Source organism: Euprymna scolopes, chromosome 7, assembly GCF_053919585.1.
Source record: "Euprymna scolopes isolate OS-2025 chromosome 7, ASM5391958v1, whole genome shotgun sequence".
NCBI lineage: Eukaryota > Metazoa > Mollusca > Cephalopoda > Sepiida > Sepiolidae > Euprymna > Euprymna scolopes.
In genome coordinates, this window is record NC_136488.1 from 151,800,033 (window position 1) to 151,823,516 (window position 23,484).

The 23,484-nt window shown below is 32.8% G+C and overlaps 1 protein-coding gene across 2 annotated transcripts in view; it reads left to right on the forward strand.

Moving 5' to 3' along the window:
- The window catches only part of LOC145280058 (regulator of telomere elongation helicase 1-like), a 1,039,981-nt gene that overhangs the window by 666,446 nt on the left and 350,051 nt on the right, over window positions 1–23,484 (forward strand). For both annotated transcript variants that reach the window (XM_080131745.1, XM_080131746.1), the window contains exon 11: window positions 20,066–20,104. In XM_080131745.1, the coding sequence (XP_079987871.1) occupies window positions 20,066–20,104 (39 nt within the window). The remainder of the gene's footprint in view (window positions 1–20,065; window positions 20,105–23,484) is intronic.

The window sequence follows — 23,484 nt, forward strand, 5'->3', positions numbered from 1 at the left end:
AATTCCCGATTCCGATTCTTTTAAAATTTCTTAACATTTAATTAAATATTCACTGCTTTTAAAAGAATGTTCGAATGACTTTATTTCCCCCCACCCACCCCCGTTTATTGTCCGCATATAATTACAAAACGTAAAATATACCTGGTGTGGAGGGGGGGTAGATCTTTCTTAATATTTTCCCAATGTTTTCTTTGTAATTCATTGAAAAATTATGGGGCAAGATTTGTTTTGCTTTCAAAATAATTCTCATTTACATTTGGTCGTCGTTAATGCGATTTGAAAATTTCATAAATGATTTTAAAAAATCAATGATTGGTTATGCAAAATAAGAAAACAGTTTAGGAACAGAATAGTTAACAAAACCAGTCCCACGTCAAGAATGAGTTTCTACATAAATAATGTTACTATTTAGAAAACCATTCTTAACATCAGGACGGATGTCTGTTAACCTATCGTCTACCTTCCTTCTATGAAGAAATGTTGATGTTTTTTTCTTGCGATTATAAATATTTGGTCGGCTAGATTGATTTGCATTAGTGTAAAGGAAAATGAAATAATGATAATAAAAATAATATATTAACATCTTTAGCCAAATCACTCCCCTAAAATGAGATCCTACATTACGTGGTGAAAAAACAAAACAAAAAAAAAACTAATTATTTTAGAATTTTGAGTAGAAAAGCAGTTTCACACATAAATTTAACATAAAATGGTTATCATTTTCAGTTTTAATTTTTCAATCTTATCTAATCGTTCAAAAATCGAAACAAAATACTCGTAGAACATAACATTTTTGTTCGATTGTTGACATTTATTTGACGTGTTTCTACCAGCGTTTATTTAATTTTCGATTTTGAGCGGTTTTCAAGGGTACTTGTGAAGGGCTTTATGGACATCCATTTTCTTTTTATTCTAACTCTAACAGAGTGAACACTAAGTTTGTTTTGAACTAAAAAAAAAAAAAAGAAAAAAAAAGTGCTTTAAAATAAGTAGTTTTCCTTTGGTAACATTTATTTGTTGTATATTTGTTTTTCTTTTAATCTCATTTTTTCTTCTTTGGGGGAAGGAGTCTGAGTTTAGATGTAATGTAGATGTATTTCCCTTTTTAATCTGAAAACTTCTAAAGATTTTTATGTACAATAGAACCCCTGGATACGGTTTTTTCAGGTTACGATGTGGAAGACGAATGTTTTTCCGGACCCTGGTTATGGTATTTGTCCCGCCTTACAGTATTGTTTATTATGTTATTTGATTATATGCATCTGTATTATATATTGTATTGTATTTTGTTACTAATTTTTAATATGCATTTTCTAAAATTTTGCTTGGGTCTCACCATACGGCGATTTCACCTTAGGATCCCAGAATGGATTAGTGCCGTATCCGAGTTCTACTGTATATTTTTCACTTGTGTCCAAAGCCAAGAAGTACAATAGACATTATTTCAAAAGAAAACCATAGTAGACAACGACAGTGTCCAGACGGCGCCAACAAAATTGAAAAGCCTTGTCCAGACCATTTTAAACCTTTTAATATAAAGTGTGGACTGGATTTGCGATTCCAATTAATCGTCCCAACACTAATATAGAGAGAGGGAGAGGGAAAGGAGAGAGACGTGTTTTATGGTTTCTACAACATGGCAGTGTGGCTAGAACGAACAAGATTCAAAACTGAGCCTGCAATGACTAACATTTAGCACTTTGTCCTGGTTTTGAATTTTTTTTTTTTTTAGTTCTAGCCACACTGGTGAGTCTTAAAGACAATGTGTATATAAATAACTATATATATGCTCCCCTATAAGTAGAGCATTTCTCGTGAAGGAAGTGGTTTACACTTAACATTGGGGCAATGCACTTCCTTGAAATAATTGAATATTTTCGGTTATTAGCATTGTAAGAAAAATATAAGTCAATAGATAACATTTAAAATGCATGTCCACTAGGAAGTTCCTTCTGTTGTGTCAAGTTGAAGTTGGTGTTTTAATCTCACTTTTGGAACTTATTTAAGAAACCTAATTAAGATTTGTAATTTTATTACATCTACTAATAGAATGATTTTTTATGCTAAAATTGGTTCAATGGATTTTGGAGTCTATAAGTACTGTTGTTGATCATCATCATCATCATCATCATCATCATCATCATGAGTAGTTGTACTTCTAGTATTTTAATGTTGGCTTCCCTATAACGCAAAATAGCATCCCATACCAAATTTAGTGCACTTCTGTTCAGTACTTTCTGATGCTTTGAACTTTTTTTTTTTGTAGTAGCAATAATATAATTGTTTCCCCTCTTGGTGTTTCAGGCTAAGTTTAGCACGATTCTGAACAATAGTTTTGGAGCATATAAGTGTTCATTGTTTTTTGTATTAGTAGTTGTAGTAGTGGTAGGTACATTTTACTCTCCTATAACATAGCGTCTTTTGAGGAAGATTCGTGCGATTCTGTCGAGTAGTTTTGGAGTCTATAAGTGACCAACGGACGGATAAAATTATAGAATTAAACCAGTAATTTAATTCTTTATATATAAATTATTCTTGTCATTTCTGATGACCTAAAGAAGAAAAAAAACATCCACCATAGTTGTCTGATTTGCTATTTGTTTGCCTTCCTCTGACTACTTGAGCGTGGTTTCATCTCAAGGCCAGAAAAAGGCACTTGTTTTACTAGCAAACTTCTGTGTGACTGAATGGATGGAGATATATATATATATATATATATATATATATATATATATATATTGTATATATATATATATTGTATATATACAAGGTAACCCGGATATAAGAGACTTCTCCGGGTCCTGCAGCTCTATTATATCCGGGTTATACTGTAATTTAAGACATACTCTAATTTGGGACCAGAGAAAATCTCTCTTATTATATCCGTTATATCCGGATATGAGACCCGAATAATGAATAATCTCGTTAAATTTATTTCTCTCTTGAACACTTATGACTTGGTGTCTTTAATATAGAGTGGAAGATTATTTTTATGCCAATATTTGGAGTGGTTAATTTAACACCTCCCCCCCCCCCAAAAAAAATACAAGCTACTAAAATATTTAAGTTGAAAGTTAATACAAATATAATGAATTTAACAGGTACATTTTTAAAAGGCAATTAATTTAAAAGACAGTTCTAGCTATACTGTTATGTGATGTTATTTGATCTGCAATATCGGATCGCCTTTTTTTTTTTCAAAAGATAATTGCTTTTCAAACAAACCTTTCATAAATAAAAATTGTGTGTGTCTGTGTGTCTGTGTGTGTGTGTGTGTCACTGTCTCACTTGTAATTCTGCATGTTGTTGTTTCACGGAATGGATTATTTATTTAAATTTATGTTTCACCAACTGAAGAAATTCCTTGCTAGTATTTTAGTCCTGGACGGTCGGGCAAGGGTTGATGTGGAAGATGGTTAGAAAACGACCTGGTGACAATGAATGGTTCTCAGGTTGGAGTAGTGCAGTTCTACGGCTGGTAGTATCCGATCAATAATGTCTGTGAATAGAGAGCTTAGTCACTCGCACCGCCGTTACTTTACACAAACAGCAATATTATTCAGAATCTGATTGTTGAAGTGCATGCTTATCATTAATATGTGTGTGTGTGTGTGTGTGTGTGTGTGTGTGTGTGTGTGTGTGTTATTCCAGGTTAATATTTTCCAGATGTGAAGCAAAAGCAACCAATGAATTTTAACGTGATTCATACCAGAGTGCTCAATACCGAAGTAGGGCAAGATGTACTTTATTTGTTTTGGTACTTATACACTTATATCACCGTGCTGAAATAATAATGTTATTATTTAGAAAGCCATTGTTAACATGGGGAGGGGTGAGTGTTTTTTTTTTTTAACTAATCTGTACTTTCACCTAACAATTTAATTTAAAAAAAAAAAAAGAGATCGTAAAACTTGAATTTAACTTGAAAAGACAATTAAAAACAGCACGGTAACATAAGTGCATAACAAATAAAAAGTATATATATATATATATATATATATATATATATATATATATATATATATATATACTAGCGGTGTGGGCGCCTGGCTTTGCCCGGGCGTAAAATATGCTTAAATATGAGATTTTAATTTGTCCAGATTTCGCATATAGTCGTGATTTTCAAAAGTAAAAAAAAAAAGGGTATTTGGGTGCCATCAGCTAGAATCGAAACTGAAAGCAAAACTGTAGCATTCAAAGCCAGTGACATAGCCACTGTACCAACGTTACATGCATATGAACTGATTAAATATTTAAAAAAAAAAACTAAGATGAATGAACAAAATGTGTAACGATATTTTTTCAATTTTGACCCATTTTTGACCCCTTAAAAACTATTTTAACCGGCTAAAAACCCATAAAAGAACGGTTAATAAAAGTCCAATCATTTGAGTCACCTAGTGCGGCTGCGGCTCTGATTTTTACTTTCGGAGAAGATAGTTTGAAAATATGGAGGTAGACAGACAGACATAGCCTTTTATATATTAGATATATACGGATGTTTTTTTGGTTTTGTTTTGTTTTTTGTTTTTAGATGTGGCGAACTTTAAATTAAAATAAACTACAGCAAAATATTTTTATTATATAAATATGTGATTTATTCTAAAGACTTATTTTTGTTATTTAAAATTTCAATACAATTCGGGCATGGATGCCCTAACCCCCTAGCCCGCACTTATATGACGTAATCTAGAGATCCAATTTGCACAAACTAAATTTAGGCTATATTTTCGCAATAACGCATTAAATCTTGTCTTGCAAATAGTTTATTGTCTGGTTTATCAGCATAGATACAGAACTTTACATATGCCCAAAGAAAATAATCTAATGGGATTAAATCGAACAAAGTGGCCAGTTGACATGTCCATTTCGTGAAATTATTCGTTCATCAAATCTGTATCTCGGTAAATTAATCATATCATTTGCAGTTTGAAAACGCTGCTCAGGTGTCAGTCTCTTCGTGAATTTCCAAACCAAGCTTATTCACGACCTTCGTAATCTGTCTAAGGCCTGTAAGCTGAAAAATGAGGTCATCGCCATGGTCCTAGCAAGCAAGATCTATGAAATCGTCAGATTGTCGGTAATGAATCAAAACTTTTACAAAAAGCATTAGAAAACTTAAAAATTGCATTGAAAAAAGAGAAAAATAAGGAATATAATGATTTGTACTGAAACTCCTTCAATATTAAAAAAAACAAAATAATAGAATTCAAAACGGAAAAGTGTTTCTGCGTTAAAAGTAATTAAACATTTCGATGTTTTATGGATTTTAAAGACTAAAATACATTCATTATTTAATTATACATTACATTTAAAAAGAAGAAAAGGAACACGATTCGATTTATAATAAAAGTAAACTTCATTCAATATAAATTAAAAATATGCATGTAAAATTACGTATGTTTGAAGCAGAGGACAATAAAATGTTGCAAAACATGAAATATGAATTTAGGCAATAAACAAGTAAAAATAATGAACTTAAAATTAAACTATTCTTTTTGACTAAAACGAACAACAATATTTTTTTAATCAAAACGAACAACAATATTTTTTAATCAAAACGAACAACAATATATTTGTAATCAAAACGAGCAACAATATTTTTTAATCAAAACGAGCAGCAATATTTTTTAATCAAAACGAACAACAATATTTTTTAATCAATACAAACAACAATATTTTTTAATCAATACAAACAACAATATATTTGTAATCAAAACGAACAACAATATATTTGTAATCAAAACGAACAACAATATATTTGTAATCAAAACGAACAACAATATATTTGTAATCAAAACGAACAACAATGTTTTTAATCAAAACAAACAACAATGTTTTTTAATCAAAACGAACAACGTTTTTTAATCAAAACGAGCAACAATATTTTTTAATCAAAACGAGCAACAATATTTTTTTAATCAAAACGAGCAACAATATTTTTTAATCAAAACGAGCAACAATATTTTTTTAATCAAAACGAGCAACAATATTTTTTTAATCAAAACGAACAACAATATTTTTTAATCAAAACGAGCAACAATATTTTTTAATCAAAACGAACAACAATATTTTTTAATCAAAACGAACAACAATATTTTTTAATCAAAACGAACAACAATATATTTGTAATCAAAACGAACAACAATATATTTGTAATCAAAACGAGCAACAATATTTTTTTAATCAAAACGAACAACAATATATTTTCTTTTTAAATCGAAACAAACAAACAAACAATATTTTTTAGAAAATAAACCAATTTTAATGAAATTTTCAGTATTAAGTAATGATCACGAAATATAATGAATCCATTATTTTTTTTTTTAATCTTACTGGAAATCTATTTTTTTGTGTAAACAAAATCACCTTTACTAAAGTTATAGATTTAAATACTAAAAAAAAAATTGCATTAATTTGATTTTGTTTTTTTTATGACTATAAAGAATCATAGATTGTAACAATAAAAAAAATTATTTAATTTTTCAGGAACGTTATGAAAAAGCTCCTAAAGTCTGTGTCAATTATATCGTTATAACTCAAGAAAAATTAATTTTCTCGAACTAAAGATATTATCATCGAATAAAGCATTGTTTATTCAATATTTTTACAAAAATAAATAATTAAAAAAAAATATTTCATGTTATTAATATAAGGTAACATTTTTAGTGTAAATTATACATGTAATAGTCCAATAGTTTCTTTGCATGCATGAACATTTTTCCTTGTAATTTTTTAACAGGTAAATATACATTTTTTTTTCCTTTTGGAGATTAACTTTGGTCTGTTATCTTTCAAACATAATCAACGTTTTGACTAAAATTTAAAATAAAAATAATAATTATGATATGTCTCTTTAAAAAGCCTAGAAGTCGGGGTGGGGGTGGGGGAGGGTAAGTTATTTTTACTCGTACCTAACGTTTCGATTTGCCTGTTTACTTTAGCAGCTTGACACAAGTTCTTTTTTGAACCGAATTAGATTGCATTAAAACACAAAACTTATCCAGGTAGATAGAAGAGTTACTTATCTTGCTTTTGGTAACATTCATTTGTTATATATTTGAATGATTCGCCCTTTTTTTTTTCGTTTGTTGGCTTCTCTGCTAAATCCAGAAAACTGTTTTGTCATTAGACTTCATCTACTCCCAGTTGACACATGATTCACAGAACCAAACTCGATGACGTCAGCAGGTTATATAACTTTAGTGTTTATACCATCTTAATATTACAGAGGAGCGTGACTGAACTCCAAATAACCGTATGTGTGAAAAGTCTCTACCAAACTCCTTTCTGAATATTTGGTCTATAGGGTAGCAATTTGATATATAGGGTATTTGAACCTGTGGCATACTTTCGATTTGTTTTTTAGCCGGCAAAAATTGCTGTTAAGGAGTCAAAATCGAAAACAAAACAGTTGGCAGGGTAAATCAAATAAAACATTACTCCTGCTGTTACTTTTGAACATGCGCAAAATTAAACATCCATAACTCAAAGTTGCTTAATTTTTAACATTTCATAACCATCTGATGGTAACGCCACTGGGAGATAAATAACAACTGAGGCTGGAGTGCTAAACGTTCTGATTTCGATTCTAGCGGATAATACTTAAGTCATATATATATATATATATATATATATATATATAACTTTTGAAGCTATTACTACGTATTAGATAATAATCAATCGAGAATTAGCACTATAATTATAAAAAAGAAATCTGCATGAATTTAAATATAATATTTATGTATAATTTACTACCAGGCAACGCCAGGCGGCCTGCTAGTGAGAAAAAATAGAGGAAGGATATAAACATATACAATGTTTGTATTGATTTTTATACTCACACACACACACATATATATATATATATATATATATATATATATATGTATGTATATATATATATATATATATGTATATATATATCTCAAATTTTAGTCATTCAATGAATTTAAAAATTTATGACGTAAAATGTTTGAATTTCAAATCAAAAGATTTGTATTATTCTCTGTAAGACAAAGAATGCATTTGAAATATAACTCCTTACTCTATAGGATTTCGATGTATACCATCTCTTCAGAGGAGAAAATATTAGCAAATAATTATAATGGTTTACACCTCATTTGCTAAAGTCAGTGAGACATGGAAAATCACAATTAAAAGTTGTTTAAGTATTTAAATGTCATAGAGCAAGGGAAGTTAATGAAAAGGATATAAAAATTCACATGCAAATTGGATGGTAAAATCCAATGTGAATGTCTTTGATAGCAGTGCTGTAAAAATAGTAGACAATAAATAAAAAAAAAATAGTAGATGGTAGACATCGAAATCCTATAGGATAAGGAGATATAATATTTCAAATGTATTCTTTGTCTTACATAGAATAATAAAAATCTTTTGATTTGAAATTCAAACATTTCACGTCATAAATTTTTAAATTCATTGAATGACTAAAATTTGATTTATTTGCTCTGTCTTGTATATCGAGCAATTTTTATTTAGGTGGGATAGTATTTATAGAATATTACTGCCAGTAATATCTTGTAAAACTTGTAATCACAGGTTTCCATACCAGTTGATTGTTAGATAATTTTATTCTGAAGAATATATATATATATATAGCAGACAGCAAATATATAAGTAAATTCCTGCTCAAAATCAGAAAATACAGGCGGGAATTAGAAAGCATTACAAAGATATGCAGGCATAAATTTTCAATCATTTTGAGCGAAATATGTTAAAACAAAAAAATGAATAAACATCAAGTTTCCTGTAAACCTCAGGGCGGTTGACGGTGGCCTAGAGGTAACGTTCCTTGCAGATCGAGTCAATAGTGGCTTTGTGACGGGTTTGAATCCTCCAACCAGCGACAATCGTCACTTCCTGCACTGATGATTGCAAAAACATGAAACACTAGTGCCTGTAGATATAAAAAAAATGTATATTTATATTTAATAATCATACATTTATATATATATATATATATATATATATATATAAAAAGCAAAACACGCAAGAGTTTTTGTATGTTCAAGAAAGGTTGTTTTTTTTTTCGGGGGGGGGTACGACCACTTAGAACTTCTTATATATTCAGTAGATCATAATATGTACAAATTGCGAACCCACATCATGGCTAGATTTATTTACATTGAATTTTACAAAATTATTGCTATTTTGGCTTCTCACGTGTTGATTCGGCTTTTTCGTATAAAAGCGAAATTGATCTGAAGCTAAGTAGCGGTTCTCGGCCTTTGTACTGGGAACGTTCAGAAAGCAAATGGACATTTGGTTAATGACGGTTTTCACCGTCATATCAGATAGTTGCTTTTATTTGGATACACTCCCCTAATAAAGGGAGAGCTGATTTTCCCCAACATGTTGGGGTAACAAAACCAGACAAAGTTGGGTAAAAAAACAAACACAAAAGAACTGTCCCGCAGTTAAAATTAAGTGCGGAATTAAATTCCGCACAGGCCTGCCACTTATGAACGGTTCATTCACTGGCATGATGTTTGACTTCATTAAACACGGACCTGTCACATCACTTTTTAATGATTTTATTTCACACATTCGCACTTTTTTGCCATCGTAGTGTAGTGGTAACCTCAATAGTTCAGGTTCGACCCTGTCTACCAACCAAAACTTTTTTCTTTCTTTTACACCTCCAAACACCCGGGCAACGCCGGGTACCTCCGCTAGTATATACATAAAGGTGAGCATGTGTGTGTGAGGACAATTCTCAACCTATATACTCAATGAATGTTTGATGTACAGACTTGAAATTTCGTATTCAGGGTATTCAGACATGTGGAAATCTTTTTAATGGGTTTTCATTCGTTAAAAAGGTTGGTTAAGAGGTCAAAATTGAAAAATTAGTATGTAGAGGTCATTGGATTTTTATCTGTCAACTGTTTCACGACTGCACATGTGCAAATCGTTCACATGACAGATTCCTTATGCTAAGAATAAGTAGGTTTGAAAACACTTTTTAAAGATCGGGTTGGTCTAATGATCTTCACTATCTTTAGGTTTTGGTTTCGATCTTAGCTCAAGTATTTTTTTTTTTTTTACTTACAAGAAGTGAACTGTTTAAAAAAATAAAAAAGAAACATAATACTTGCATGCACATGTCTCAGTTTCTGTATTAATTAAAATATGATAGTTCTCCGTATTTTACAACCAGGCTGCCTGCTAGTATATAGTAAATTGGGGGGTGGAGGTGATATATTAAAACCCCTTTTTTGTGTATTGATATATTAAAACCCCTTTTTTGTATTTATTTAAAAACAAAATACAACTTTGTTATATATGGGTTGTGAAATTGCATTCATCTGCAAAAGATCTAGCTAATTTGCATATTCTTTTAAACATTAATTTTGATTAATTCACTATTAGTTTTTTTCGGTTTTCTTATGGCATGATCATCTTTAGTTAACTATTATGTGTAATTATATTCATGTAGATATTCTACATGATTTATACTTGCGTAAAATTTGTGTGTAAAGGTTATAGTAAACGCAAACCTCTTTCTATATGTATTTATATATGTGTATATATATTTATTTAAAAATTTTTGCCTACTAAACCCCTCTGTCAGTTTTTGATTTACAGACATGAAACTTAAGATATAGGGTATTCAAATCTGTGCAAAACTTTATATTTGTGTTTTAGTCAGGAGAAATTGGTGCAAAAGTGTGAAAATTAAAAAAATGGAATTTGCCAAGTGACAGTCAAACGACGGCATTACGAATATGCATGCATAACGTAATAGCTATTGGTTCCTGTTTTCATTTTTAGTCTTGCAGCAAACATATCTTCATAGCTCAGGCATTAACGTCAAAGGAAAAAGTAAATGGTAAGGTAAACGTTTTGGTTTCGATTCTTGGTGGTGGCACACGAGTCATTTTTTGTTTTTTTTTAACTTTTAAATCATTGCTGTATATTGGATCCAATATAATCTTCTCTTCTATCTTCTTTTTCTTCTATCTATCTATCTATATTCTTCTATCTATCTTTTCTTTCTTCTTCTATCTATATATCTCTCTTCTTTCTTCTATCTATCTTTTTCTATTCTATCTATCTATTCTATCTATCTATCTTCTATCTATTCTTCTCTTCTATCTTTTCCTTCTATCTTCTTCTTCTGTCTATCTTTTCTTTCTTCTATCTATTCTATCTTCTATCTATCTTCTTCTCTATCTTCTCTTCTGTCTATCTTCTATCTTTTCTTTCTATCTATCTTCTTTCTTCTATTCTATCTGCTTCTTCTATCTATTCTTTTTCTATCTTCTTCTCTTCTATAAATCTATCTATCTTTTATCTTCTATCTATCTATATATATACATTATTATTTATATATATATATATATATATATATATATATATATATATATAATCTTCTATCTATCTTTCTTCTATCTTCTTCTTCTATCTTCTTTCTTTCTTCTCTTCTCTTCTATCTATCTATCTATCTATCTATCTTCTTTCTTCTTATTATTATCTTATCTTCTTTCTTATATATAAATAAAATGAACTCATTTTTCCCCTCTGAGTTTGATCTTAATAGGATTAAAAATCAAGACATTACATGCAAATGTATGTGCACAAACTGCATCACAGGATCTGAGGTGTGCTATAGGCCTATTACTCTTACACTTCCTCGATAACCGTACATTCCTACATTTTTTCCGGTGAGAGTTCACTGCCAAAACCCGGTTATAATCAATGGAAGTTGTAAAATCTTTTCTCTCTATTAAATTCCTACTACTCCTGGTACCACTTAACACCACCTAGAATGCGCCCACAAGGAACAGTAGTATTAAACACCGGTTTGGAATCGTAAAGGGTTATTAAAGCCTTTTACCCCCCCCCCTTCTCTCTCATAAAAAAAAAGAAAAAATGAATTACGGTTCGATCAACATTATCTTTTTGCCCTTTTTTACATCGAACTCAAACTGCGTTACTACTCGGATTTTGCTTCCGGTTTTGACAACTCTAACCGCGGAATCTAACTATGAGCTTCATTTATTAGTACTTCCCACTAAAAACTTATTTTTAAATAAACAAACAATTTCTTACATACAATTTTATTCGAACGATACCGTGAAATTACTTGTGTTTCACTTAAAAATCAAACAAACAAACAAAAATTAAACGCGCTAAACGTCAGATAAAGATGAGATTTTTTTGTTTTGCATTTCTGTCTTCCGTAAGACGCATACTGCGAGACTACTGAGTTTTTACTTCCGGTTTGGACGACTCTAACTGACGAATCTTTCTATGACCTTCATTTATTACTGCTTTCAACGACACAAATTTTTGGAAGTTAACATCTCATTTTTTTTTCCAAATTACTATTACGATGCAACCATACCATGAAATTACTTGCATTACACTTGAAAATCAAAAACAAAACCAATAACATATACTGCGCGACTAATGTGTTCCTACTTCCGGTTTGAACGATTCTAACTATGAGCAATTTATTATTTCATTTTAGTAGTTACATATTTAGATCATGTAATTACTTGCATTCAAATTGAAAAACGAATACAAACTAAAGAACCAGCTAAAGGTCCAATTAAGATCAGAAAATTATGAATGCTTTTTCTTTACTAAAGAATTCCGTATGTATTTAAATTAACATTTATGAATGCTTCTTCTTCTTTATTAATGATATCACATTTGATACATACTGAGTTTTCTACAACTTTTTCGTATCTGTGTTTAGTAAGACAAATCCTTTCGATTTAATTTACCGTTTAGTCGGCTCAAAAAAGTCTTTAGCTGTATCTTTCAAACATACAACTGCTGGTGAACATCGTTTATTACGTTACGTTCGCGAAAGTCAGTTCAAACTAAAAAAAAAATCTGACACTGTTTTAGATAGTTTTTAACTTATTTACCCAAAGTTAACATATTCAACAGAGTCCGCGACCATTTCTCTTCTCCAAATACAAACATACACACTGGGTTCTTTGTGATGATTAAACATTTTACATTAAATAAAAACACTAAAACGTACTGCAAGAGTTTTGTGGGAATCGATTGCTATACTAAGAATATAAGAAGCATGCATTTTCTCTTTTTAGTAGACTTTTCCATTACACCAAATTGAGCCACAGCAACGCGTGGCAGGGTAAAGCTTGTATAATAATAAATACGAAATTTGCATCAATCAAAATATCATATTTAAGCGTAATTTTACGATCGGGCGGCCTGCTAGTATATATATATATATATATATATATATATATACACACACACGTTTTCTTGTTCTGAACATTCTAGTTTTCAAGTTTTATCTATACATATGCATGTGCAAACAGATGAATGGCGTTACTTATATATTGATAGGTGAGCGTGTTTTCATCTGCATCTTTTTCTACTTCAGTGGATAACAATATCGTTCACCTCGAAGGCTGAATTGTTGATTGGATTCAGCAGAATAAGAAGTTACAGGTGTCTTTAAAAAATCTGTATTATGGGGAGAGGGGAAAGAAAACAACTTGTCCAGCACGAACGTGTCAACTTCCCGGGGCAAAACGAAAGATAAAAAGATGGGTGATGGGTTTTCTTTCTTTCTTTTTTCCCTTTTCTTTTTCCGACCATATTATGTGCAATTAGTGTCCAGGAAATCTTGGCAACATCATGGACCATGATCTTACCTTCCCTCACCCGTCGCGCAAACACCATAATCACAAACGTTATTATCGCTATGTTGTTAGGCATTTTGTAGGCCGAGATATCCGTTCTAATGCTCCATTAAAAGCAATTTTACTAACTCTAAGGAGTGGTGTGTGATTAACTGAATCCATATTGCCACAGAATATGGAATCCGCCATGTCAAGTTCATCTTCTTGCAGGTGCTTCTCTCCTTTCATCGTCAACGCTCTGACTCCCATCTGGCCCCAATTGAAATGAATGGCTCTCGTTTTTGGGAAACTCTGTTTTGACAAGGTTCTAGTACTGACCTTCACTCCTGATCTGAAATGGAATAGATATATCACATATGTTACCAAAATCGCTGGAAAAATGGTTAGATCACTCTAGAAGGTATCTTATTGTCGATGCAGTCCTCTATCTGTATAAGAGCTTGTTTATGTAGGTCCTAAAATGGAATACTGTTGCCACATCTGGACAGAAGCTGCTCAATGTGCCCTATTCAGCCTTGATAGAGTTCAAAACCTGGTAGGTGATGCCCTTTTCCCTTCCCTGCAACCTCTTTCTCACAGTAGAGACATTGCGAGATTTTGAATATATTATTATAAACTTGTGATTTCCAAAGTAAAAAAAAAAAAGTATTTGGGTGCCATCAGCTAGAATTGAAGCAGAAAGCAAAACTGTAACATTCAAAGCTGGCGACGTTACCACTGCACCAACGTGACACACATATGAACTGATTAAAAATAAACTAAGATGAATGTACAAAATGTATAACGATTTTTTTTCAATTTTGACCCATTTTTGACTTAAAAACTATTTTAACTGACTAAAGACCCATAAAAAGAACAGTCCAGAAAAAATCCAATCATTTGAGACCCCTAGCGTTGCTGTCTCTGCTCTATCTCTATTTTCATGGCAAGTTTTCGACTGAGCTCTAATCTGTGGTTTCCCCTTGCCAATTTTTCACAAAATACACTCATCTAGCCAAAATCACTATCAATAAATTCCCCCACTCTATATCGTTGCCTAAACCTAAACATGGATCCCATGAACAAAGGTTATTTTCTAGAACTGCCTGCTTGTGGAATTCTGTTCCACTGGTCTGCTTTCCAGCTGACTGCAATATCATTATCTTCAAGGTCAACGTAAACAATTTCTTATTCAGCTGTCCTCGTAAATAATCTAATTATACCAAAGTATTTCTACAAACGGTTATTATGCAACTGTGCCAATGATTACAATACACATATTAACCCTTATCCTCAAATGGCCTCGGGCCTTGATATGTGATAACGCCTTTGTAAAAAAAAAATCTATATTGCCACAGAATATTGAATCAGTTATGTCAAGTTCATCTTCTTGCAAATGTATTGTGTCATTTATGCACTAATACTCTCAGAAAAGTATTAATTTGTTCTGGCTACTTTGTAGCAGCCGCAGCAACTTCAAGTGACATCAGCAGCAGTGACAAGGTAGGGTTAGCGATATTTTGAATTTGTGTTTGAATTTTAAGCGGAGCCCTGATTCAAATTTGCCCAATCAAGGGCCATATTTCATATGAACTGAGATGGGAACCGATGGTAATAAAAGCTAGCACTTGCCACCTTCTTGCTCTTTTTTGGGCATGAGATAGCATGCTATTCACCACCATTCCTTCTTCTGTCTTGGGACGCAAATAAAAACCATGAGTCATCTTGTCTTGGGTTTGATAAGAGCTGCACATATGGAGTTCGTCATTATATCGTATGAATCCGAAAATTCTGTTGTTGGCATTGGTTTCCCCGATATTTTTTTAGTCAAAATTCTTTCTAGAAAGATATCGAGTACTCATGGGAAAAACCACAAGGTTGCTAATATCCTAAGTGAAAATGATTTTTTGTGGAATGAACTGGATTCGAACTTGGAACAACCAGGTCATCAGTCCATGTCGTTAAGCACCAGACCACCGTTACCTCCCACGCTTAACAATGTAACACACACACATACACATGGACACTGTATGGTTTTAACACAAGCTTAAATACTAAGTTTCTCATACAATAAACTATTAACCATTCTCGACATACAGGATATTTATCCGACTCGTGGACTTTCTAGCCTTTTTGTTTTGTTCATTTACAAACACCTTTCTCTTGGATTCCCTTTTATTTACACCACAACAAAGCTGGTCCAATTAAGTTGTTTTAAATGTTAGAATAGTGTTTCCTATCCTATAACTTGTGTTCAATTGTACGTGACAAATATTTCAGAGTGAGGATTGTTTTTTCAGCATTAAATAACCTAAAAAGGTTGATATGCCATAACAAAGACACGACACTGATATGACTTGTTTTATGTTATTAATTAACCAGTTTGTCGCTGATGAAAAAACAAATTCTTTCTTGTTTACTAATTGTACCTATTTGGCGTTGCCCGGGATGCAGTGAAGTCATTTCAGTATTTCACACAATAAACCCAGCTTGCATTTGAAATGTTCAAAATCTAATTTATAAAACTCACTATGTCTATATATCTCTATATTTTCAAACTCTGTTTCTATAGCCAAACACAGATACATACATAGATGATCACGGCTGCACACACACACCTATACATGGATATAGACAAAGAGACACAGGCACCCACATGTATATCACACGTATATATACATATCACGCGCACACTCATATAAAAGATACGTAATGAATGACATACACGCCACAGACAATATCACCCTCCTCTGCTACACAACACACTGAGTGGTTGTACATATTTTTATTTATTTTTTTTTTATGAAGATGAGGTATAACGTTTAAAATTTCAAGAAGATTAACACCACAATACCATCCTGGTGTGACACATTATTGATGCTAAATAAATCTAATTTATAAACCTCGCTATGTCTGTCTGTCTGCCTGTCTCCATATTTTCAAACTCTATCTCCTCCGAAACTAAAAGTCGCACAGCAGCGCTAGGGGCCTCAAATGATTGGATTTTTTATGGACCGTTATTTTGTGGATCTTTATCCGGTTACAATAGATTTTAAGGGGTCAAAAATGGGTCAAAAGTGAAAAAATCGTTATACATTTTGTATATTCATCTTAGTTTATTTTTTATCAGTTCATGTGCGTGTCACGTTGGTACAGTGGTAACGTTACCAGCTTTGAATGCTACTGTTTTTAATTCTGTTTCAATTCTAGCTGATAGCATCCAAATATTTTTTTTTGTTGTTTGTTATTTTTGAAATCACAACTTTATAATAGTATATACGAAATATAGACAAATTAAAATATCATATTTAAGTGTATTTTACGCCCGGGCAAGTCCCCCCCCTCCCCTGCTAGTAATCTATACAAAACTTTTTTTATTTCATAAGGTTGCGAATCAAACGAATGAAGTAAAAGTGCATTTTGTTTCTGAATTTTTTAGATGAGGATTGATAACTTGGATTATTCAGACTACTGTTCTCATCTTGAGTGTTTTTTTTTTGTGTTTGTTTGTTTTTTCCCCACAACGTTTCAGTCAACCTCTGACTTTCTTTAGATGTATCTTTCTAGCAAACTCATAAATCTGAACAAAGTTTCGAACTAAACCCTTTATTTAATCAATGGGGTTTGCTTGCTTTTGATCTGTCAGCCGTGACCAGATAGAAGTCTTCCATAATTCACAATGGTATTCTTAGTATCGCCTGCACTAAAGACTGAACTTTCAATCAACCAGAAGTGAAATTTTTACTAGCCTGTGTGCCTGGCATTGCCTGGGTGTTTGTAGGTGCATGTTGAGCAAAAAAAAACAAAAAAAAAACAGTTTTAGTAGGCAGGCAGGCAGGCAGGCTCGAACCCATGACGCGAAGGCGGAGAAGAAAGTGGAGGTGTGTGTAAGGGTGTTGGTTGAGCAAAAGAAAGAAAAGAAAATTTGCAAGCGCAAAAAAAACAAAAAAAGTAGCAGTAGGCAGACAGGCTCGGACTCGTACTGCAAAGGAGGAAAAGAAAAAACATAACACTTTAGTTGTTGCACCCATCGCCAAACCGGAAGTGATGTAGGTTTAAATTAAGGCTAGACAATTGAAAAGAGGCGATAACTTTTGAAAATATCTGCGAAAAAAGCGACCCCTCCCTGTAGAAATGTGGCCAGTTGAGGGTGAAGGAATTAATGTTTTTAGCCAATTTTTTGACATTGTCGTCCAGAGGGTCGAGCTTAAAAATGATACCAATCTTGTGTAAATCCGTCGCCTCTGTCGACAGTTTTCGTGAGACATACAAACATACATAAATACATTTAAACAGACTGGTGAGATTTATATTATAGATGTCAAGGGTCAGGTTTTCAGATGGAATAATAATCAACATCATTAGGGTCTATAAGACAAGTAGCATGGTCGTTTTCTAGTCTAATGTTAACAAATTCTTGTTGAGCCGTCCTCTTAAATAATATAATTTCTGGCTAGTCTTAACCATTGTGACCAATCTTAGCAAACTCATCAACCCTTATCCTCGAGTGACCTATGGGTGATTCGTTAGTATATGTATGTTTTTGGTTTTTTTTAAGTGCGTGTGATCTTGGTATAGGGCTTTGTTTTCATTTTCATCCTCTGACAGGGATAAGCGGATAGACAGGCACCATATTTATATTATAAATGATTATCACGAAAGAAACTTTGTAATCATTTAAAAGATAGGAACTTGCTGTTTCCAAATATGCTTTTCTTTTGCTTCCTTCCAGCTGCAAGAAGATGTAACACAAGGTTAGGAAGGTGAAGAAAATGAAACTAACTTTCCTAAAGGAGGAGCACTGGCCATTTAAAAATTGTCTAGGCTGCTTTATTGGCATTCTGCACTACAGGCGCCACAAGCAGTAATAGACATTTTACTCGAAAGGCAGGGAGGGGTGGCAACGACCTGAGTAGGTGTACCTCCTAGGACTATCCAAAACCATACCTCAGCTCAACAAATGCTAGGTCATTTCATACCCAAAAATGATCAAAACTGTCGAACTGTTGAGGACATATCCTCGACTGGAAACCATTTGAAAATGATGGGTGGGCAACAACACACAGACATTTTTACTTTATATATAAAATGTAAACATTTTTTTAAACGAGACTTGTATGCTGGTTTGTACAATTTGCACATGTTCATCTATATTTGTATACGCCTAACTGTTAACCCTGATTATTTACGAGAATCTGTTTTTTGTAGCCATTTTTTTTTTTTTTTTTTTTTTTTTGTTAATTTTAATCCTTGCATCTCATCAACTTCATTGGTCAATAATGTTAAGCCTGTAATTGCCTGTTATTGGCCATTAATGGTTCTTCAGCAATTTTGGTTTTGCGTTAATGTCCCCGAAATCTGTAGGCAGTCATCAAAAGGATGAAAATAAAGAATCCTTTTGCAATCGGCACTTGGCCTCGCAATTAAAAATAGTCGTAAGGTAACGCATTGAACAAAAAAGACAAAGAAATAAATTTAACTCCTGTTTTAAAATTAGTTCATTTTTTTTTTGTTTGATTTTTTGTTGTTGTTGTTGTTTTTAATTTTGTTTTCTTTTTTTATAATGTATTTTTTTTTATTCCTTGGTAATTTATGCTCACTGTTATTCATTCGACTTTTTTTTTAATTTACACTTTAAGCCATTTTATTTCGGCTTTCTATTAGAAAATCATTAACATTAATTCCTTTTGAATGCAATGAAATTCCTGCCTTTTTGCTTTCTTGTTTATTTTATGGCATTTCAACAAGTAAGAACTTCACGATCCATGAACATTAGCCTTTCACTCGGAAGTAAATGCAAGCAGACTGATTCTTTTTATTTTTTTTTTTTCGTCGAAAATGTCTGCTACAGTGAAATAGAATACCCATCCTTGAATGTATTTATTATATCCTAGCAGGCCCTATGTTCTGACGTTGCCTAGAAAAATTGAGGAAACCAAGAATCCCAACCCCCAGAAATAAATTGAATGGAAAGGACCAAAAAGATTCTTTTCACACAAAATGCTGAGCCTTTATCCGAAGATGAAGGTGAGAGTGGGAGTGGGGGTTTCATTTTAAGCTATCATTTAAAGTGCAGTTGTCTGTATGTATGTGTGTGTGTGTGTGTGTGTGTGTGTGCGTATATCCAACTAAAAGTCAACATTTGTGAAACAAACGCCTACAAAGTTGGTATATCATTGATTGGTGTTGCTCTGGGTGAATAATATCTAAAATTAAAAGGTGGGTGATTTGTTCAGCTTATTACAGGTTACGATTAATTAAAAGAATTAGAATCGAATTTTATCAATGATAATTAGATTCCGGTACTGAGGAATATTTTAACATGTATTTTTTTGTTATTAAACTATATATAAAAAAGCCTTTAATATTAGTACATTGTAGTATTATAATTAAAAAAAAATGTGTATTTACTTTTTTTTAATATTTTGCAGAGCCTGATTTTACATTGGATGATCTTTTACGATTAAAAGGTAAGACACATTTCAGAGTTAATTTTTCATGTGCACCGTTCATTAAAAAAAGTGTCTCTCCTGAAAAATATCCCAGTCTAATAATAACAAAACCAGTAGTGAAAAGGGAGTATAGGTGTAGAATATAAAATATGGAGTTGAAGCAGTATTGGACCGGAGTATGTTCCATGTAAGGTTAGATTTAGTGGAAAAGTAAAAAATTTCATTACAATTTAAAGATTAGAATTAAAACTGTGTAGAGTTTCATCATAGCAGGTAGATCCTGTTTCTTGAGTGTTAAACATCAAAGTGAATTGTCTAGTTTGAGACTCTTCCACACACGCCCTACAAGGGATAGCCAGGAAGATACCATCATCTAGATGAACTTGTAATAAAAACTAATTACGTCAACAAGAAACTAATGTGCAGCCCAGAGCAAATGATGGAATTGTTGTTCTTTTTAATTACTTCCATTATAACAGTCACAAAAGAAGAAAAATCAACATCACTGTCAACAACTACTAGTACTACTATAGGGAAACACCACTACTCACTGAGCTGATTTCTTACATGCCATCAAGACGCTAGCTGTTTCTGACAACGATGATGATGAGCGATTTGATGGGTCCCAAGTAATTGCCCACGAAACGTTACAAACAGCTCATTAGTGTTGCAATGTTATAGGCTTAAATAAGTGGTGCTGTGATTGGCATCTTTAAATCAGGAGGAAAAAGAAGCAGTGTCAAGAAAAAGCTAAAACAATCATCACCGTTGGTTTAACATTTGTTTTATGTGCTGGCAGATGTTGGATAGCTTTAAGAACTTTACTTCCAAACGAACCTATCTCTGGCCAGTTCTTTATTTGTTCCTCTTTCTCTCATCCATTTGTATCCCTTTCTCCCATGTTTTCCCCGTGAACTGACCCTGCTACCTCAACTGTTCTATATCTACTAACCCAAGAACTACCATGCATTCTCTCTTTCTGTGACAAAACTAAGGAGGTTTCCTGTTTTGCACACATCTCTCTGTACTGATTTAATCTTTCTCTGAGGTCATCAGAAATAAGCGTGCCTTTACGACTCGCGTTGCACATCCATCATATCATTCCCCTCAACTCTCACTGGCCAGGTTTCACTTTCATATGTCGTCACACTGCATACATATGCCTGAATGGACTTGAGAGAATGAGGGATTAATAAAGACCTGGCCAGATCTAGGTTAGTTTAGAGTTCAATTTTTAAAAGCCGTCCAACGCATGCCAGCATGCAAAATATGTTAAATCAAATATGATTTCATTGAGTTCATTATCATGAGACTAACCTCTTCACCCACTGCAGAAGTGGCCAATCTGTTTGATATGTGATTGGACTCCATCGGCAGTAAAAGGAAAGTGAATCTTTTGAGGATTTTCACACAGCTGGTTTGTTGCTTTTCATGTAAATACTACCTTGCTAGTTTTAGCTCAGATAATTTCCATGATTTTTGCCAACAGCCGTCGTGATTTATATAATGTTGTTAAGTAACAAACGCATACACCTTCTCCCAGTTTGATACAAGGCCACCAGCTTGAAGAATCTCTTTCCTCACAAGTAACAATTTCTCAGTATTGTACGCATCGCTACTCAAGCGATATTTGAAATTTCAGAGGTGGATAGAGGTTTGTTTATTAGTGTCTTATTTTTGATGTGTTATTTTATAGAATTAATCCTTTTATATGTAAACTAACCTGGGTGTCCGGCGTTTCCTGGGTGTTCGGAGGTGTGTGTTGAGCAAAAAAAAAAAAAGTGGTAGTAGGCAGGCAGGCTTGAACCTTTGCCGTTGCATTCCTCGCCAAACCAAAAGTGGCAAAAGTTTAAATTAAGGCTAGTCAATCGAAAAGAGGGGGGTGACTTTCGAAAATATTGACGAAAAAAGCGACCTCTACCTTGTAGAAAAATGCCCAGTTGAGGGTGAAGGAATTAATGTTTTTAGGCAATTTTCGATATTTGTCGTCCGAAGGGTCGTGCTTCAAAACGATACTGATCTCGTGAAAATCCGTTGCCTCTGTCGAAAGTTTTAGGCAGACATACATACATACATACACACATCATGATGATTACAACGTCTTGTCAGACGAGTGCCACTCCCTCAGACCATGAGCCCAAAAATGACTTCCATTGACACAGGACCATTATAATAGACAAATACCTGAGGGAGTATCTATACACAGATGATGTTACAGAGTCTTAGCTTTGTACAACAGCTAAGTCTCTCTCTAGGTTCAAAATGTTGAAATCCAGCAACAAACAAGAGCAAGATAGCCAGCAACAAGTTAAACTGCAGACCAGCTTAATGCGGGTACTGGTCTCCCACTTTAAATTTTTAAATCAGAAAGGTTGTCTTCACCATGGCTTATGGGAGCCCTCTCCACCCCAACACACACATACATACACACAAACACACACGGTGCTAGTTGGCCTTTGACCCAAAAAAAGGGTTGGGTTTGTATTACTGTACACATAGATTCGAAAAAGTTGTCAAAAAACAAATATATAACAAATAAATGTTATCAAAGGCAAGATAAGTTACTTTTCTACCAAACTGGATATAATTTTCGTGTTTTTATTCAATTTAACATGTTTATTCAGCTCGAAAAGCATACAGTGTTTAGCGATGTATTGGAAAATTCAAGATGGCGGCCGATTCTCTCTTTAACACGGTAAGTTTGGAAAAAGGTGTAATAAATAATAAACTAGACAAAATACTGTTAGAAATTCGCTCAATATATGTTACCGTGACATAACTTGACATATATTCGGTGGTTTTTAATAGTATTTTGTCTAGTTTATTATTTATAACACCCTTTCCCGAACTTACCGTGTTAAAAAGAGAATCGGCCGCCATCTTGAATGTTCCAATACATCGGTAAACACTGTATGCTTTTCGAGCTGAATAAACATATTAAATTGAATAAAAACATGAAAATTATATCCAGTTTGGTAGAAAAGTAACTTATCTTGCCTTTGATAACATTTATTTGTTATATATTTGTTTTTTGACAACTTTTTCGAATCTATGTGTACAGTAATACAAACCCAAAGGGTTTATTCGCCCTTTCAAAGGTCTTGTTTTTAATACTTCCGGGAGACTAGCCACCCTCCTCACCAAACAAGTTTGGTGGGGGAACCGGTGACACGACCATGAGGCAGGTGATACTGGGCTACATGGTACCAGTAGCATATGACATGACCTGAGATACATACATACATAAATACATACATGCATATATTTAAACAGACATGAGATTTATATTGTAGATTGTTGTTTGAAAAAATGTTTCGGATTAAATTTTTTGTGAAGTCAAAGTCTGAGTGAAAAATGGAGAAAAAAAAAAGGAAGAAAAAAAAAAACCTCCTATACTA